At 29.0% G+C, this 20,024-nt stretch overlaps 2 protein-coding genes across 7 annotated transcripts; both read left to right on the top strand.

The window, feature by feature from the left end:
• Positions 1–344: 344 nt before the first annotated feature.
• Positions 345–2,711, top strand: LOC105138897 (uncharacterized). 4 transcript variants are annotated; one of them, XM_011045131.1, is made up of 3 exons: positions 345–582; positions 689–810; positions 2,414–2,711. In XM_011045131.1, exons 1-3 carry the CDS (start codon positions 425–427, stop codon positions 2,419–2,421), a joined length of 288 nt encoding a protein of 95 aa, XP_011043433.1. In that variant the 5' UTR covers positions 345–424; the 3' UTR covers positions 2,422–2,711. The 4 variants fall into 4 exon arrangements, with proteins under 4 accessions (XP_011043433.1, XP_011043431.1, XP_011043430.1 ...); XM_011045129.1 differs by lacking the exon at positions 2,414–2,711 and adding an exon at positions 1,365–1,692; XM_011045128.1 differs by lacking the exon at positions 2,414–2,711 and adding an exon at positions 1,902–2,394 and having other exon boundaries at positions 346–582.
• A 7,810-nt stretch (positions 2,712–10,521) lies between these two features.
• LOC105138895 (protein DEHYDRATION-INDUCED 19-like) lies at positions 10,522–14,381 on the top strand. 3 transcript variants are annotated; one of them, XM_011045124.1, is made up of 6 exons: positions 10,522–11,007; positions 11,107–11,246; positions 12,497–12,574; positions 12,712–13,001; positions 13,174–13,234; positions 13,363–13,735. In XM_011045124.1, exons 1-5 carry the CDS (start codon positions 10,923–10,925, stop codon positions 13,196–13,198), a joined length of 618 nt encoding a protein of 205 aa, XP_011043426.1. In that variant the 5' UTR covers positions 10,522–10,922; the 3' UTR covers positions 13,199–13,234; positions 13,363–13,735. The 3 variants fall into 3 exon arrangements, with proteins under 3 accessions (XP_011043426.1, XP_011043427.1, XP_011043425.1); XM_011045125.1 differs by lacking the exon at positions 13,174–13,234 and having other exon boundaries at positions 10,523–11,007; XM_011045123.1 differs by lacking the exons at positions 13,174–13,234; positions 13,363–13,735 and adding an exon at positions 13,977–14,381 and having other exon boundaries at positions 10,535–11,007.
• The last annotated feature ends 5,643 nt before the right edge of the window (positions 14,382–20,024 follow it).

The raw sequence follows: 20,024 nt of genomic DNA, 5'->3' as shown, positions 1-20,024 counted from the left end.
AGTATATTCCACAATAGCTTGGGAATGAGATGGATAGTAGAGATAAGCTGGAGAGCAAAACTTTTGGAAACCATCTCAAAATCAAAATCAAAGGTGACAATTACAATAATTGCTACTAGACATGTATAATTGTTAGCTATTTCTATTTATCATGGAGGGTCTGTGAACAAGACAGCAATGCACCTTAAGTAACTTGTAATTTCTCAATAAAACATTGAACGTAAAGATCACGTCAAGAAGGCCATATTAGAAAACAAAAGGAGCACAGTGACCAAATGTAACATAAACCCAAACTACGAGGACACGCCATTTCCCTCGTACAAGTGCATACATACAACACTCACAAGTTGTCACAACCCTATATTTTTACTTCAGCTGCCAAAACCCCAAGAAACAAATTCTTACACCCGAACCCCAAGTAGCCATGTCCGCCACCGCAGCTGCCAGGTCCTTCCTCCGTTCTACTGCCACCAGAACCTCTGCGGCTGCCAGGCTGGCGTCCACACCTAAACCTGGATCCAAACCAGCTTCTTCGCCATTTCGCATCTCCAAAGAAAGCCCTCTCTCTCATCGTATTTTCAGGTACCCAAAAAAATCAACCCACCACTCTTTTATTGCTATTATCCTTTTTCCTACATTTTTAAATTGAAGTTTTGATTTTTTTTTTTGTGGGCTTTGAATTTGAAAGGTCGCCAGTGGAGATGAGTTTCTGTGTAGAGACAATGCTTCCATACCACACTGCCACCGCCTCCGCATTGCTTAATTCAATGCTCTCCGTCTCTCGCCGCAGCTATGGTTGGACCCCTGAAGGTAAATTTTGTGTATTTTTATTTCAAATGATTGGTTGCATCTTTCGTTGATTTACAACTTTCTTCTATGGTATGGAACGTTTGAATCTTGATTTGTATACAAGCTGTGGAATAAGTTTAGTGGCCTGTTTGACATTCCTCATTTTTGTCCGGGTGGAATATGAATTATATTTTATGTTATAGATTTTGATGAGGGAATATTTGACTTAATTGCAATTTCTATTAGGCTGTCAGTGGTTTTTTTTTAAATACGGAGTTTTGTAATGGTAGCTGCTAGTTTCTCTTCCGTTTGATGTTATATAAGTTTGTATTCTGATACCTTGTAAAACCCTTTTTGAATTAGGTGTTTAGGGAAGTGAGGGCAACTTTGAAGGCTTAGAAATGTGATTGGTTTGAATAAGATCAGGAAGGGCCTTCTGTACTGAAATCGTTGTGATGTGAATCTTGTCTTATTTATGCGTTAAGATTTTTTGGGTTTTTAATAATCTGGCCTCTTTCTCTTTGCTTCTCTCCCTTGCAAAATGAAAGAATGTTTGTTCTTCTATCCTTTTGTAGGGAAGGGCAAGCCTAGATGAGGATCAAGCCATGAAAGATGGGAGTCATTTGAGTTTCTTTTGTTGTCAACTTTTGAAAGTATTGGAGAATGCTAGTCTTGTGTAAGATTAAGGTGGTTTTTTTCTAGAGATGAGGTCAAAAGTTGAGAGATTGACCAGTTTCATCTAATGTTATGGAGTTGCGGAATTCATTTATTCCTCAGCCACTGAAGTTGATTTTTCATCTGTTTAATGAGTTTGCTAGATTCATGTTATAAGAAGTACTCTCAAATGACAACTGATCACCTTTAATGGTTCAATAATGAATTAAACAATTTTCAATTGAGGCAGTACTGATGCTTCTATGTTTTTTATTTCATTATTCATTCGCTGAAACTAAGTTACTAATTTGATGCTATATTGGAGTATAGAAACATTAGATGGGATTGAAAGCTGTTTTCCTGTTTGCTGACTTAACCAAAACCAAGGCTTTTCTTTCATTCATATTCATGCAAGTGTAGGTATAAAGGAACCACACTAATTTGTTGTATTCACTCAGATTGCAATGATGATCTATGATGACTGTCAGAGGGATCGAGCAAATTTTGTACAAGCACATTATGAGAAGGTGGTTGAATAAAGCTTGTATTAGGATTTTACATGCTTCTTGCTGTTTATAAACCTAAGAACGTAATGGAGGATAATTTTGATTGCCCAAGAAGCATGAAGAGATCAGTCATATATTGGTCATTTTACATGGTTGTGTAATTTGAAGATCTTTTAGTAGAGCTCCAATCTACACCCCTAACTTAATTTCCCGGAGCTAGATTGTTCTCATTGCAGCTTAATTTGTTCAAAAGTTGTCTTTTTATGCGATGGTGTATTGTTCTTACGTGGTCTTCAATTCGTCTGATCATTACTTGTTAGCTTTGTGTGGCTCGAGGAATTTTCCAAGTTGCCACTCTTTAGTTCACTGTCAAACATCTTGTTGTTGGTTTTATTAATATCCAACTAGCAATTACTTGAAAGTAAAATAGTGACACATTTCTCCTCGTGCCTCTTGTATTGTAGATGGATGATTGTTCTCTGTTTGGGTGCGGTGCGTTGAACGTAGTTTTTCATGATTTCAGTGGACTGTGTTAGACTTTGCTTGAGACATTGTTGTCCTTGGTGGAATGATAAAAATCTGAAGGTTCTGCAAGCACCTTTTGAAGTAGGTATCTCATGGATATAGATGCATTTCTGTATTTTTCAATTGCTGAGCGGCAGTAAAATGCTCGATTTAATCTTTTGATGCATGTTAGCGAGAATCTTGTCGCCACCATTATATTATTTTTTTAGCAATATGCGTGTAAATTGCCAGTTAGATTAGTGACTGTTCTGGGTGGAGCTATACATGAACGAGGGTGACTACATCGGCCTAGGGCCGAGAGCCCCTAGGCTCTCTTTCCTTCGGCCTTTTTAGGCCTAAAACAATGGCTTCTGTTCATCACACGGCCACAAAAGTTATGATAATCTGGCAGATTTGGGCCACGTCGAATTTCTTTTCTTTAAAGGTTATTACAACGCGAATCGTTGCTAAGTCTGACCCTCAATTTCTTAACTGATCCAGCTTATCTATCGAGCTAAGAACCTCGAGTACATGATCTTGACGGTTGCTCTCTGTGAATTGTGAACACTGTTAACGGGTTTTGTATTTCTTCTTTTTCTTTATGAAAACATTTATGTTATCAGAAGTATTTTTTTCTTTAAATAAAAACATCATAATATGAAGAAAAGTAAGTTTCATAAAAAAAAAAAATTAAGAAATCATGACAATAATTTTTAAGCGAATGCAGGTAGCTGGTTCAGCTACTAGGTCACTGGTCGGACCATTGAGTTAATTGTACTGTAATATAAACATAGTTTGCAAAGTATAAAGCATAAACAAAGAATCGTAAAGTTATGTGCATAAATTTAGGATTTGTTTCTTGCATGGATAGTGGTTTTTTATAAATTATTTCAAACTTTTTTATATTTTTTTATTATTAAAAAAATTAGTTAATAAAAAATACTTTTCATTTCAAGAAAAATTTAATTTGGTTTTAGAAAAAAGTGTTTTTCTTTTAAGAAATTAAAAAATATTTAGTTATTTGTTGATTATATCAAATTTTATCCTCATTCTTGATTTTTATTATTTCTTTTTCAATTTTATTGATTTAAATTTGATTTAATTTTGTTTTTATATAAACTTTAGTCTTTAGTTTTTTTTTTCTCTTATTCTTTTTCTTAATTGAGATTTTTTATCTATTAGATTTGATACTTATTTTTTTGTTGCTATTTATTTTATTTGAAAAAATTTATGAGATTGAGGTTTTTTTTCACTTTCATTATTCTTTAATTTTTATGTTATATTTGGTTCTCATTCATTTGATTGTTATTTATTTTATTTGAAATGATTTTTAAATGTCATTTTAAATTCATATTCTTTTAATAAACTTAAAAAAATATTAATAAGTTATTTTATAGTTTATTTTTTATAGTATTGTCAAATACTAGAAAATATTTTTTAACTTATTTTTTATGACACTTTGTCAAGGCAGTTTAAAATATTTTTTAACTTATTTTTTATGACATTTTGTCAAGGCAGTTATAAAATAAGTTAAACTTAAATCATTTTTTTTAATTGACTGATTCTTTAAAAATTAAAAAGAGATAAGAGTCAATGAATCATAAACAAGAAAGAATTTAATTTATTAAATTAAAAATAATAAGATCTTTTTTGTGGAACATACATATCAATATTTATGGATTATATCTTTCATTACACTTTTAGTCCTTATGTTAATAGGAATGGGACTGCTACTTTTTCCGATGTCAACAAAAAGACTTCATCTTATATGGGCTTTTCTTAGTGTTTTATTGTTAAGCATAGTTATGGTTTTTTCAATTGATTTGTTTATTCACCAAATAAATAATAGTTTCATTTATCAATATGTATGGTCTTGGACCATCAACAATGATTTTTTCTTAGAGTTCGGGCACTTAATTGAACCACTTACTTCTATTTTGTTAATATTAATTACTACGGTTGGAATTTTGGTTCTTGTTTATAGTGACAGCTATATGTCTTATGATCAATACTATTTAAGATTTTTTATTTATATGAGTTTTTTCAATAATTTAATGCTAGGATTGGTTGCTAGTTCGAATTTAATCCAAATTTATATCTTTTAGGAATTGGTTGGAACGTGCTCTTACCTATTAATAGATTTTTGGTTCACACAATCTGTTGTGTCCAATGCTTGTCAGAAAGCATTCGTGACCAATTGTGTAGGTTATTTTGGTTCATTATTAGAAATTGTAGGTCTTTATTAGATAATAGTAGTTTTGAATAACTAAATATTAAAAAATAATCAATTTTTCAAGAATTTATTTTTTATCAAAATCAATTTTTAAAATAAAAGTTACTTCCTACAAACAAATAAGACTTTAGAAAATAGAGGAATGAAATTCAAGTCTCATAAATTATAATTTTTTTCCTTATTTGGTCATTGCTTGACCCACCAATTCCATAGGCTAGGTTTTACCACTTGTTAATTATAAGTTATTTTTTTGTGTGATTATCTCATTTTAACTGTGTTTTAAATAACGTGGGTGTCTTTATATATATATATATATATATATATATATAAAAGACACACAGTTTATTTAACATTATGAAGGTTAGAGGTTTCATTGCATGTACATGCTCATTATACTTCGAATTGAAACAATATAACTATAATTTTACCTTTCTTAAAACAAATAATTGAACTAATTATTAGGAGTAGTATATTTTTTTCACAAGATCTATTAGTCATTGTCAAATTAATTAAGAATAACTTGATATTTTTATATTTTTAAAGTATAGTAAAATAAATAAATTATCCTTAAAAAAATTTAATTAACTAGCATCTATAAGTATTTTTGAATCTTCACTTTTAAATATGGTAAAATAACTAAATTAACCTTAAAGAAATTTTTCTTTAACTGACATCCATAGATTTTTTCGTATTTGCATCATGATTTTTTAGTTATAATAAATTTAATTGGTGGATAATTTGATATTTTAATAAATATAAAATATTATTTTAAAAAAGTTGGATGACACATATATTACAAGGATAGTGCATTCCCTACTTCGATGTTTTCATACATAACGTGCCCCATCAGTAACAAAAAACATTAGTAACCAAAAACGACCTTCCTTGACGTTGTTAGAATTGTCTTGGTGACTCCTCCATTCTTAGTGACATCTAATTTGTTGTTGACAATTTTTTTCTTTTCTTTTTTCTTTCCTTCTTGATTTTCGTTCCTAAGAGCATCTATAATGAGTGATGCTATTTTAAAGAGATAAATTGATAAAATATCATTTTGAATAGTATAAATATAGTTTTTTTTACCATATGTACTCCAATGGAAAAAAGTTATTTGAAAAGCCAATCTTATTAGAGTGTAATAAATAAGTATTTTATTTTTTCTTAATGATTTTGATGTTATTATTTTTCACATGGCTACATTTAATTAGTTTTTTTTTGTTGGCACCATTTTATTAGTTTTGGCTCTTTTAAGAGATATGTAAGAATAATATTTGTGAGAAAGAAAAGGTATTTTAGCATTTTGTTTGGCTTTCCTCTTGGAGTATGAAAAACAAGTAAAAAAGCCAAAATATTACTTTTTTATTTTTAGCTTTCCATTTAGCACCTCCATTTGGAGATGCTCTAACCCTTCAGATTTTAAAAGAAGCCCTTTAATTTATTTTTCTTTCATATGTGGTTTATATTATTTCAATTATTATTTTTTATTTGAAATAATTTATAAAATTAAAATTTATTTTCAGTGTTATTTTTCCTTTTTTTACAAATTTATTATTCAAAGTTAAAAATAAATAATTTTTTCATTGACTTTGTATTGTAAGTATTGGAAAGAGGAAAGAAATTATCAAAACCTGTTTGTTACTACTGATTTTTCTATATGCTTTTAAAACTTATAATTTTAGTCTAATTTAATTTGATTTTTACTATGATGATAATACAAAAATAAAAATAAAAATATTATAGAGTAAAATAAGATGAAATAGAGAACAAGGGATTATGAAGAGTACGAACTAAAATAATAACATGGGAGATTATGCAAAAGAGAAAAAGAAAAAGAAATTGGAGGGTCATAGAAAATCATAAAATTATTAAAAGAGATCTTATACACTAGGAAGATAAAATTTAATTAATTAGGAATTCATGGTCAAGAAGAAAACAATATAAATGCCTAATATTATTTTTTAAATTTATTTTTTCTTGTTTTACATGGGATTCTAGTCAATGTAAATTAAAGTCTTTCACACATAAAGATTGGAAGGAAAAGACTATTTTAAACTTCAACTTTGCAGCCACTGATCTCCCGTCATCTAGCGGAGGTGACCTTCATAGCTAGTGCATAGAGAAAGGAGAAAAGGAGCATCATGTGATGTTGTCAACGCGCCTCCTTGGCATGGCAGCGCATGGAATCGATGCTCGGAATCTAACTACACGTTGCATGTGTGAACAATATATGCTAATATTGTGTTTTTTAAGCCACTCCTCATTCAAAGTCTAGCTGATTTTTAAAGGTCAATTTAAAATTCATATATGTGATTTTTTGTTGTTCAAATAATTTTGTGATTTATTTTTTAATGTTAATGCTATGTTGTTTGAATTAAATCATGATTTATTCATAATTTTATTTGTGAGTTTGATTAATCTCATTTATATTAATTAAATTGGTTGGAATATTGGTGATTGTGCTTGGTAAATTAATTAATTTATGATAGGGTAATATAAATTAACTAATTAAAGGAAAAAAATTTAAAACCTGAGTCATCATTAATTATTATTTTAAATCTTACCCTATAATAAAAAAAAAATAAAGATTAAACTTTATTATTAAGCTTAAATCTCAAATCACTATTTTAGATATATTTTTTATATTTCTAATAAATATATACATTTAAGTTAGGCAAAATATTAGCATATATGTATAATAGATATCTTTATCATTAAAATTAAATAACAATACAAATTATCTTAGATATAAATTTTTTTAGCATAACTAACTTTTTATAAAAATAAAAAAAACTTAAAAATCAATTAATATTTTTAATAATTATAAAAATAAATGACGATTTCTTTTTTATTTTATCTCTTTTACATAAGTAATTCATCGAAATACCCCCACCACATTTAACATTATTTTATTGTTTTCTAACCCAAGAAATAAAGTTCGTCTCAAACCCGATGATTATTATATTATTTTCTCTAATAGCTTTTAAATAAATATGAAATCTAAGGACAGCATATGCAAGTCTATCATAATGGATTTGTTTACTTTCTATACAGATTGTAGAGTTAGGGTTTTTTCATAGCTTTGAAATATGCCTATTTATTTAAGTAGATCTTTTAATTATTTAAGAACATTTCTTAGAACTTACATTGTAAATTTCCTTTGTTGTTGCTAAAGGATTATATATATATATATATATATATATATATATAACATAAACTTATTATTCACAAACTTCATCTTTTTTAGTCCAAAACTTATAAAAATTAAATATTCAAAATTAAAACACAATAAAAAAAAATCAATATAACATAATATTTATTCCAATTAAAATATAATATAATCACCACTACGATCACCACTAAAATATTTGACACGCTCTCCACTACAAATTAAATATTTGTTTTTTAATAAAAAAATTAATATATAGGTATTTTAATATTTTTTTCATAAAACAACATCATATATAAATAAAAAAATTTATATACATATATAATTAAATAAATAGAAAATTATTTGTGTTAATAAATTAAGAAAGAGTCATTAATGACAATTAAATATATATTTAAAAAAGTTAAAAAATTAATATAAATCAAAATATTTGATCTTGTAATATAATTTATTTATCTGATTTTTTTTAATGATTTATTTATTTATTTAATCAAATGATAGCATAAATAGACATACATAAAATTGATTAAATAAAATAAAAAAATATCTTTCAAGATTATACTTATTAGAAATACAATCCAAAAAAATAAAGCTTAATTATATAAAACAAAAAAAAATATGAATGAGTTAGAATAATCTCTTCAAAAACTAAATGCATACAAAATAATTAAAAAACAAGAACTATTTAAAAAGGGACTTTTACATATATATATATATATATAAAAGAGAAGGAGTATTAATCTAAATATAAATTAAAAAATTATTTTAAAAATACATATATTTTTTTAAGGCAAAATAACAAAAACAAAGAAAGATGCAGACTTAGTTAGGTTTCGCTAGCCAAATTAGTGCTTGGCTCTTCTAAGAATGGTCTACTCGCCAATCCTAATTTTATTTTAATGTAATTTAGATGAATAATTATATATTTTTTAAAATAATTAGATGACACGTTGTTTGTCATTCTCTAGATTTTGGCTATCATAATAGTTAAAAAAACAAGTTTTATATTTTTTTTATTTAAAAATATATTTTTAAATATAGTTTTTAACAAAAAACACTTAGAAAAGAACCTAAATATATTTACAAACTCATAAATAATTCTAAAAAAAATCATATAAAAATCAAAATCAATTCAAAAGTAATTTTTTTTTCAAGCTTAGATTTTATTTTTAAGCAATCTAAAGATACAAAAACACCTAAATAAAACTCATCTTACCATACCATGTTGAAACCTTGGATCTCAAAATCAACTTTTATTTTTTTATTTCTTCTTTTTTTGTTATTCTTTCAATTATTTTCTTCCGAATTGAAATTTTAAATTTTCGATCTTCAATTTCGAAGAGATAAACCTTAACTATTAATCTCATTCCAAAGAGCTTGTTGTTTATAAAAATATAATTGACTTCAATTTAAATATGTTATGTTTGTGTTAATTACACGATTACACACACACTCTAATCTAAATTATTACCGTGAATTGGTTTGTAGGTGTGAGCTCAACGTTCTAAGTTGATTATCTATTGCAAATGAGTATTCCTAATTAACTCTGTCAGGGAAATGTTTTTTCTCGTCGCACCACTGAGTGATCTGCTCTATCCTCTTTAACGGGCATCCCATATGGTCTAGGTCGGCATCAGGAAGCCTGGAATTTGCTGGACATTAAACATCAACTTTGGCAGCTATTTAAAGATGATAGCGAAAGATCAACTCTTAACAATCACAGATTCACAACACCACAACAAAGAGAGGATTTTTTTTTTGGAAAATAAAAGTTTTGGGTTGGAATAATAACATAAGTTTTTTTTATAAAAAAAAATAGTATAATTTGAATACAATCATCTTTAAAAATATCATTTTTCTACACCATTATTATTTAAAATAATTATATTTAAAAATATGTTTTTATATACGATCGCTAATTTAAATAGTGGTTGTCTAGTTATGCGGATACATATTTTTTGAAAATTAATTACAGTAAATAAAAATCAATCCAAAATCTTAAAAGGATTCAGTAATCAGAAGATAAGATTGAAGAGTCAAAACCAAGAAAAAATAAGAAGATACAGTGATGTGATAGAAAAGAAAAAACAATGAAGCATCATTTTATACACTTTATATCATTAAAAAAATCTCAAAAATTTAATTTTAACTGCACATTGAAAGAACATTTAATAAAATTGTAATTAATCCTAAATTAGCTTCAAATAAAACCCCTAACAAAATTTTCTTAATTTTAAATTTTATTTCTTTATCATTTGATTTTTATAAAATTTTGAGTTGATTTCTTATATATATTAATGAAATTAAGAGAAACATAATTTTTGAAACCACTATTATTTTTAATTACAGTTTTGTTCAACCATTATTTTTAACTATAGTTGAATTCAAATTATGTTATTTTTTAAATATTTCTTGTTATTTTTCCAAAATTTTTATCAAAAGTGTTAGGATTATGAAATACCCATAGATCTTGCAACTATAAGAACCACCAAAAAGTTTATATATATCACATAAACAATAGAGACAATCTGCGCTCTATGATCCACAATCAAAAAGAGTAACAAATGAGTAGTTTGCCGTTTAAAGACCACAGCAAATTTCTTTAACAGAAAAAAGATAATGTATAAAACAACAGGCACATAGTAATCTCAAATAAACAACAATTTGGACCACGAATTTCCAAAACAAAAAATAAAGAACGTCCTTAAAAAAATCCGACATTTGCTCTTGTTCTCTTATACGTCATTACCTGGTCATGTCCACTTTCAGAGCCACCTGTTTCCCTGTCCTTGTCTCTCCCTCTCTTCCACCCTTAATTCAATCGTCGCATTTTGAAGCTTCCTCTTCTCATAATATTAAAGAAAAAATAATAATATACAAACACTCTTTTGAATTAGTCAAATTCATGCTTCCATGGAATATAATTAAGTAAAAGTGTTCAAGAAATAATATACACTGAAACTTTCATGTAAAAGATCTGTTCTTTTGTTTTGTTCTCTTATGGTAAGCTAGAGCTGAATAGCAATAAAAAGATTGAAAACCCAGCTCAAATTCTTCGTTTTTGAATCAAGAAATGACCTCTAATTTTTGGACATCTCGCATCGCCGCCGCTAAACAGCAGTATGCGTCACCGCACCATCATCAGGGCTCCCATCTAGGTGGGTTCCTTTTGTTTTTATTCTGCTCGTTTGTTTTGTGAGAAGTGTTGTTGTCGCCTCAATTAACGTTGTTGTTTTTGTTTGTGGATGTGTAATTAGATCGTTTCAATATTGATGATTTCGAGGTAGAAGAAGAGGTTAGACCTGATTTTCCATGTCCTTACTGTTATGAAGATTTCGATATCGGGTCTCTGTGTTCGCATCTTGAAGATGAACACTCGTACGAGTCTAAAGTCGCCGTAAGTTCCTTTTTTACCTTTTGGTTTATTGGGTAGATGGAAGTGATGCAAGTTTTTTTGCTGTTTGTCTGCTTGAGCTTGGTTTCTTGATTTGATTTCTATTTTATGTTTAGGTGGTTGAGTTTGTTAATTTCATGCTTCAAAATCTAATTTTATTTTCCTTCCTCTGAGAGAGGGGACCAAAGTCATAGTGATTGCTTTAGATTTTGCCTTTTTTCGTTCGGACATGAGAAAGTATTGATCTTTACCGTACTGGGTATGTTTGTTTGATACAAGATGCTAATGACATCTTTCTTTTTTTTATCGCGATGACGGGAAGGTGCAGGGATTGGTCTTTTTGGTTCTGTATTTGTGCGAGTAAAGTTTTTTGAAGTGACCTTGTAGTAGGAGTATTTGTTTAGGCATATTTGTGTTGGGAGGTATTGATTTCTCCCTAGAGTTCTTTTGGAAATACCTCGCCCATACCATGAAGTTCTGTAAGTTTTTAGTGTTCATATTTGCTCTGTGTTTGATCTTTCAATTTCTGAAAGTTGCTCCTGTTGGACAGGGGAGGATGTTGCCTCCCTCGAAGAATAATTGCTGATCTATTCTGTAACTGATGTTGCTGAAAAAGCAATGAATAAGGAATATGTGGTGTTAGATGACAATTAATGCGGCTAGTCCTTACTGAGCTATGCATATTTATGAAGTGATGGATGTGGGATCAGTGAGTCGTGAGCACATCCTTATTCAGGAGCCTTTTCTTTCTTTCTTTCTTTTTTTTTTTTTTTTCTTTTTTTTTTTTTTTTCTTTTTTTTTTTTTTTTTTTTTTTTAACATAGAAAGGAGCTTTTCAAGTCGAGCAGCCCTTGGTTTGACAGTACACACGACTGCTGACAAATTGACAATACAATCTGTTTCATCTATTAACCTGAGGAGATTATAAATGTTCAGCAGTTTCCTTACCTGTTTTTTTTAAGAAACTGCAGTCATCAAAACTCAACCAATTAGCCCAATTGAATAATTATCCTCATTTGGTATATTTGTCTTTCGTTCTTTCCTACAAGAAGAGGGTTTGGACATCTCTTGTATATCTATGCATCCAGGATAATGCTATGAAATAGAAATTAGAAAACAGCTAAGCAGACATGGACAACTTGGTATCTTAATTGTCTTATTGCCTGTTATTACTCAATCCCAGCATGGCTTTGGGACTATTTATGTAATTGTGTTTTGGGTTGATTTAATGCTGCTTCCACTTTGTCTTTGCAGGTTTGTCCTATTTGCTCTGTTAAAGTTGCTCAGGACATGCTAAGTCATATTACATTACAACATGGACACTTGTTCAAGATATCCTTAAAATGAAAACTTTTGTTACTCAAATGTTTCTCATTCATTATTAGAATATATGCAGGTATAAATGCATGGCTTTATATTTGTTGACAAAAATCAAAATAGCGCCCAAGTTTTCTTTAACTAAAGATTACTTGCAGAGACGTCGCAGGTTACGTAGAGTTGCAATTCCTAACAGTCAGGCATTGTCTCTCCTTGGTCGTGATCTCCGTGAGGCTCATCTGCAAGTGCTGTTAGGGGGTGGTGGATATAGGTCAAATAACACTAATGCTAATGTGTCCAATGCCTCCGCTGATCCATTCCTTTCATCCTTCATTTTAAATTTCCATACATCTGAAGCAGAAGAAATTTCAAAATCTGTGGTAACGAGTATAGAGGATTCTTCTGCAAAGAATTCAGCACCATCTCATATGTGGAAATCAAGGTATTGATTCAAGTTTTATATTTTCAACAACTTAAAGGAGCCAAGAATAAACTCATTTATGATTTCCTTTGGTCATTCAAATGTTGAACTAGAAATGATAAACATAAAATAGTTTTTCATATTTCACAATGCATTAACCAGTAGACACAATGTCTCCTTGCTGCTCTACCAGCGCTTGTAACCGTGGCCAACATTGAACCTTATGTGGAAACATCCATGTTAAAGTCTTGCTGGTATTGCCATCACTTTTTTTATTTTCCTTTGCCATCAATCCATTTGTTCATTTCTCATGCTAAGGGTGATTTGATATACTGCAATTTAATTGCTGGTAGTGATCTTCTGGTCATATGGGATGGGACAGGCATCAATGAACTTCTGTGTAGGAGGTTGGAGTTAAAGCTCCTGCTCATAACTAACAAAGGCAAGGGTGGTGCTTGGTTGCTTGTTGGTTAAGGGTTGGGGTAAGGCCAAGGATTTTTCTAAGATTTATTCCAGAATAAAAACCAGAGATACGAGCACTGCAAAGACTGATAGAGACATGCATACACGGTGCCCGAACACACCTGTACATTACATGCATCATGCATACAATTGCAAGCATGCACACACGTGTTTAAACATTCTGAGTTTTGCCAGGTAGAGAGGTGAATGAATTAATTGTAACTTGACATGTTTAACTGATATTTGTTATTTGGTAGTAGAATTAAACAAGCAGGTGATGATTTGGCTGCTAATGTCAAAATTGTCATTTGATGAATGCAAACTTAAACTATGGAACTTTTTCGGGGTTAGCAATCTAGGGAAATTGGGAGTTGAGCACCCAATACAGCATTTGGCAGTGCAATTTGGTCTGGATGAATAAACCAAGCACCGGTGTTGGTGAAGAAGCTGTGTCTAACTACTGTCATGTTCAATTACCGAAAGGAAAAAAATTTTCTCTGGGATTTTAATTTTGACATCGTCTCTTTGTTGCAGTTTTGATCCTTCTTTGAGTCACGAAGAGCGAGAAAAAAGGATGAAGCAAGTTTCTGGGAGAGTTGGTTTTGTGCAGGATTTGCTTCTCTCAACCCTGTTAAGCAACTAATAAAAGCAAGAAGTCAACTTAGAAATAAGGGAGGAGATTCAAAATCTTTCTATTAGAGGTAATTTTGGGTGGGATTTTATTTGTTTTATATTTGCTTAACAACCCAAATGCATGCCTCATTCAGATTCTGCAGCAGCACTGTGGCGACTTTAGGATAATATCTCATCCTTTTCTCCTCTCAACTAGTGATGTACTGCACTCAGCAGAAACAATGATCTTCTAGTTATGGAAGACTTGATTTATGAAATATTCTTGATGTAGCTTTTTCAATGATAATTTCAAGAAAGTTATCATCACACATGAGTGCATGAGTGGAAGCAGAGAGTTCGACACATCATTCCAGACTTCCCTCTAGTATAGGTGCAGCTGCAGTGAAAGCAATTTGTAGTTTTAGCTGATCATGCTGCCTTTCTTACCAGTTAAACATTTTTCTGTGAATGGTTTACAAGCTTACTAAACAAATGTTCATGTTTTTCTGTGGGAGGCATAGAAGAGAGGAAAGTGTATATGAAGAAAAGCCTATGAAATGGATATTGGTGGTTAGGGAAAAGCCTATGAATGGTTTGAAAGAGGTGTGTTTGGCATTTGATGGAAATTAGACAGATGGGTTGTATAGATTCAAAAATGTTCATGACATTTTATTTTTTATTGCTAGATTGCATGTGTTTATGTCTAATACATGTTGACTATTTATAAAGCCTTATATCCCAGCTAAAAAAGCTGGAAAATAACTAATAAAAACAATCCTAATCTAATGTAATGGTTGCAACAAATTAGAATTAAGAACTCATTTCAGAACTTAAAAAGAGTCCCTGGCTCCGAGACCTAGTTCTGTCAGGTTGAGTTGTTAATTTCAAGGCTGTTTATGTCACATACAAAGCCTTCTAAATCAAGACTTTTCTTCTCATTTTCGTTGTAGGTTAATTCCTTTTTCATCCTCTCCAGTTTATTCTTGGAAAGCATCTGTGGTTGCTTACTTACAGGTGCTGAAACGGGAAGAGGAAGAGGAAGAGGAAGGAAAGGAGGGAAAAAGACCTGAAACTGAAAAACCAAAATAATAATAATAATAATAATAATAATTCAAAGAGGATGTTGAAGCTGAAAATGAAGATGGTCTGAGCCAGGAGTTAGGAGAGGAGGTAGAAGAAGAAAATAGAAAGGAGAAAAAAGAGAAGAAAATTCCAAGAGGGAGAGAGAAACTGAATAAACCTGATAAACCACCCAAAAAACCACTTTACTGCTAGCATTGATGCCGTCTCTGCCACCAATAACCACCATAGTAGCTCCTTCGTCTGGACTCTGCCTTAAGAGAAGCCAAATCCTATTTACTTCTTCTTCTTCTTCTTCTTCTAGTAGGGGGAAAATGTTACTATTTAAAAATACAAAAACTGAACATGTTACATTACTATTTTATTTTATTTTGTTCTTGTTGACTTCACATTCACTTTTGCTTTGTTTTGTAAAACTGAGCTCTCATTTTTTTTTTTATGCATATGCATGTAAAATTTCACTTTTGAAAGTAGGTTACTATTTACCTATACATTTTTGGTATTTTATTTTTATTTTTATTTGTTTCATATTAATGTTATTTTCAATTTGTAAAATTGTGCTTTTATCATTTCACATATGCATGTGTGTGTAAATATTTATTTAAAAAATAAAAAAATAATATCAACAAATTTTTATCAAGTCTGCGTCATGTTTTGATAAAAAAATATTTTAATAGTTAGGTCAACTTATATCTTAATTTTTAGAAATTAAGATAGGCTTAATACACCATTTTCAACCTTCAAACAAGTTTAAAAGTGAGTAAACGAGTTTTGATCAAGTTAATATCATGTCTTATTTAAATTTAGATTTCAATGGTTAAGTTGACATGTCTTTTAGTTTAAGTAACCGACATTGGTCTAGCATGATGATTTTATGTCCTTTAGAGTAGGGACTAGCATGGGTTAAATATAATATTCTTTGCAATTTAAAAAAAATATATATGAAAAAAGTCAAGAAATGTAAATAAATAAAATAAACTAAAAGAATGATTTCTTAATTTAGGGTTTGATGCTAATTAGATAAACATTCATAATAGTAAATGACTTGAGAATAAGCTTATAAAATAATTTGGATAGTAAATAGTATACATAAAATGAATTTAGAATAAAAAAACTCATTAAAAAAAACATTATAACATTTAATACTAATGACACTCTAGCTAGATTTATTATTAAAATACATCAAAAACTATAAGACCCCTAAGGTAAGAAAATATAGCCAAACTAAATTCAAGACATAGAACCTAACCTCCAAGCCAAGAATGAAATTATGCAATTAGCCACCGCTAACCTATAAAAATTAGAAACAACCAATAGCCATTAAATGCTTAAAATGAGTTTTCATAATTGCTATAAAAATAATTTTATCTTTATCAATTTAAGTTTTTATTTGTAAATATTGTTTGCATGCTTCTCCCCTTTAATGATTGTCAATGCCAACCTGCTAGGTTTTTAAGGATTTCATGCATTATTATCTTAATCATAATTATTAAACTCAACCCAACAGATCAATCAGGTGATCTACGGACCTAGAGTGTAACTTGGGTCAAGTTTTCATTTTTATTTTTATCATATAAGTCAACCTAAAATATAAAATCAAGACTATCTTATTTCATAATAAAGTTAATCACTTAATAATTTAGATCCATTTTAAATTTCATGTCAAGGCTGGTTACTATAAAACTTGTTAAGTTTTGATACTCGTTCTTTACAATCTTTAACCAAAATTATCAAGAATCATTAGGTTCTGATATAGCTGACACAGCTAAAAAGTAAATGATAATGATGTTTATTAAAAGTCAAAACACTTAAATACTAAGAACATCATAGCTAGTGAAAAATACTGAAATATTTAATTTTTATCCATCCAAGTTTCACTTGCCAAAAAGCAATTACATTTGTTTATATATATAAAAAAAAACTAGAAAAGCATAAGAATACGGAAATTTTTAGGTGCTAGCTAAGAAAAATATCTTTTTTTTCGAAAAAAACTCTTGCATCACCTAACAATTTGGATCATTTTAAATTTTATATTAAGATTGGTCACCTATAATTTTGACCCTTTTTTAAATTCTCATGTGAAGAGTAATTAGCATTGCTCTATGTCTAGAATTCAACTTCATAAAAAATAACATCATGAGTAATAATAATTTTCTTGGTGCTAAGATTATATAGTTTATAAGCTTTTGAATAATCATTAATACAAAGAAAAATTCATTTTTTTTTTATCATTAAAACTTTTCATTTTTTAATCTAAAATATTGACATAGATAATGCACCCAAAAATTATATGATGATTTATCATTGGTCTTGGTCCATTTCAAACTTTATTTAGTGTTATATTTTTAATAGTAAATATGGGGCTCCTATTCAAAATATTAATGTTTCAATTGCGACTTTATATCAATAATTTTTGGTTGGCAATTCCTAGTCAAAAGACCTTGTATCATTTCTACTTGTATCATTTCTACACTAGTGCAATTTTTTCTTTCACAAACATCATTTTGTTAAGGCGTATAAATTGTAATAAGTTCCTCTTAAATCCATATGTCATAAAAATTTGCAAGTTCATGTGAGTTATACTCTCCTTAGTGATCTCTTTATAAAAAAGTTTTATTGATTTATTACCTTCATGCTTAAAAAAACTTGGTATCTCTTAAAGATTTTAAAAACTTTATATTTTTCTTGTAAAAACTAAACTCAAACTTTATGAGTATAATCATCCATAAAGGTGATTATATATATTTTACCTCCATTAGACAATGGAGTTACTACCCCACAAATATCTGAATAAACAAAATACAATGACTTCTTTTCTCTACATGATTTTCCTTATAGAAATTGATTTTAATGTTATTTGCTAACAACATATTATTCATAAACTTAAGAATGAGTTGTAAATTGAAAAGGATCCATCATCATATTCTTTTAATAGTAAATTTTTAATCCATCAAAATTAAAATAATCATAGAAAAAATTCCATAATCATGCTTCTTTAATTTTGTAGAAAAATATGAATGGCTAGTATTACGAAGATATAGTGGAAATAAGTAATTAGGTGTCATGTTAATCTACAGTTCTATATATTTTGTTTTTTATATAAACTTTATATTTTTTTTGTAAGTTAAATAGTGTTAATAATTTTTTTTCAATTAACGAACAAAAAAACATGAAAGATAGTATGAACAATATTTTTCTTGGTTTGAATCACTATTATACCAAACTTCGCAATAGCTTGATGAGATTCATCTAAATAAGATAAGATTGACTAATCTCCACTCATATAATTGTTATAATTAATGTTTAAATAACATAAATTTTGGTGATTTTTTTATTCATATGATAATTCATCAACAAAGACATTTTATTTTTTTCTGTAAAATTAAATTTTCTACCACCATTTCTATGGAAATTATTTTTACATTCTTATTTATAATGTTCATACTTGTAACACCTAATAAAACACGTAACTTTTAATTTCTTCATAGACTTTGGCTTGTAAAAAGCTAAATAATTGTTGTTATATCATTTTTCTTTTCTTTATGTATTGAAAGATTAATTATCTCTTAGTCTTTGATGTAAAATTCTATCATTTTTTGTTTTTAAACTTTGTTCTTTTCCTCGACCACCTCTATATAAAATACAAAATTAATTAGTAGATAAAACTCATAAAGTTTACTCCTCCTTTCCTTGTTGATTCATCTTTTCCTCGTGAAGTAATAAATAAATTTATATTTAATCAATGGAGAGTTCCCTAATATCTTTACATTGTTTTATTAAACAAACAATAAAATTGAATCTTGGTGTAAAAAATGGAAGCATTTTCTCAATGATGATGAAAAACTCTATTTTATCATTATGAATCTATATCTTATTAACAATTGTCATCATCCATAAAAAAAAAAATATAATCAACTCTCCTGTATTCATCTTAAGAATATGAATTATGTTTGAAGTGACTGAAGTTGTTGCTTTTTTGCTCTAATTATTTCTTGGTACTTTATATTTATAAAATCTCAAATATCTTTGGAACTATCCTTGCAAAGAATGGTTTTCAAAATTGATTAAGTTGTTGTTGTTTTACTCTCATTGTTACTTAATACTTTATATTTATGAAATCTCAAATCAAATATCTTTGAAGGTGTCGTTGCAAAGAATAGTTTTTAAGATTAATTGTCGAATTAATTGGAAAATATAATTCTTTGACTTTAAATCTTTTATCTTTGATTTTTACATTTTTATTATTGTTATTTTTACTAGGGGTTCAATTATTTCTTTAGAAACAACTAACCAATACTCCTTAAACCTTAAGTAATTTTTCATTAACATGCTCCAGTTGTCATGATAACCATGAAAGATAAGGAATAACAAGTTGACCATAAATTTTGGAAGACATGATTTGATTTGTTGCATTGAAATTGTTGTTGTTGCTGTGAAGAGATAATTTTTTGTGTTTCGGTTGCTATTATTGTAGCGTTGACAGGAGATTTTGACGCGCTTCTTTTGCGTAGAAGGTGCTCCATTGTTATTGTGACTGCTACTACTAGAATTTCTGCTGCGTTTTGAACTGTGGTTGCAATGTTTTTTTGTCGTGTTATGTTGGAAGTGTTGGTGGGAGAAACCACTTGTGGTGGCTTTGAAACACTCAGAGGGGATAAAACACACTTTTTTATTTCAAGAACAACAAGCTTACAATAATGAAAAGCTTACAATAACAACCCCTCTCTCTTTCTCTCTTTCTGTCTAGTGTTTCTCTCAATCTCTCCACATATAATTGCATAAGCTTAGCTATCTATTTATACACGAAATCAAAACAAGAAAATTCAACCTTCAAGTGTGAAGGCGGTTTTTGGCCGACGGTGTGAAAGCGGCTGGTGGCCGGTGGCTGGC

This window comes from Populus euphratica, unplaced genomic scaffold, assembly GCF_000495115.2.
Source record: "Populus euphratica unplaced genomic scaffold, PopEup_1.0 scaffold84.1, whole genome shotgun sequence".
Taxonomy (NCBI): Eukaryota; Viridiplantae; Streptophyta; class Magnoliopsida; order Malpighiales; family Salicaceae; genus Populus; species Populus euphratica.
The sequence above is the reverse complement of the archived record's forward strand: the minus strand, read 5'-3'. Positions and strand labels throughout refer to the sequence as shown.

Coding starts and splice junctions, on each gene's coding strand:
- LOC105138897 (XM_011045128.1), top strand. CDS start 425: ATGTCCGCCACCGCAGCTGCCAGGTCCTTCCTCCGTTCTACTGCCACC. Junction 583..688: donor CTCTCTCATCGTATTTTCAG/GTACCCAAAAAA, acceptor TGAATTTGAAAG/GTCGCCAGTGGAGATGAGTT. Junction 811..1,901: donor CTATGGTTGGACCCCTGAAG/GTAAATTTTGTG, acceptor GTATTCACTCAG/ATTGCAATGATGATCTATGA.
- LOC105138895 (XM_011045123.1), top strand. CDS start 10,923: ATGACCTCTAATTTTTGGACATCTCGCATCGCCGCCGCTAAACAGCAG. Junction 12,575..12,711: donor AACATGGACACTTGTTCAAG/ATATCCTTAAAA, acceptor ACTAAAGATTAC/TTGCAGAGACGTCGCAGGTT. Junction 13,002..13,976: donor TCTCATATGTGGAAATCAAG/GTATTGATTCAA, acceptor TCTTTGTTGCAG/TTTTGATCCTTCTTTGAGTC.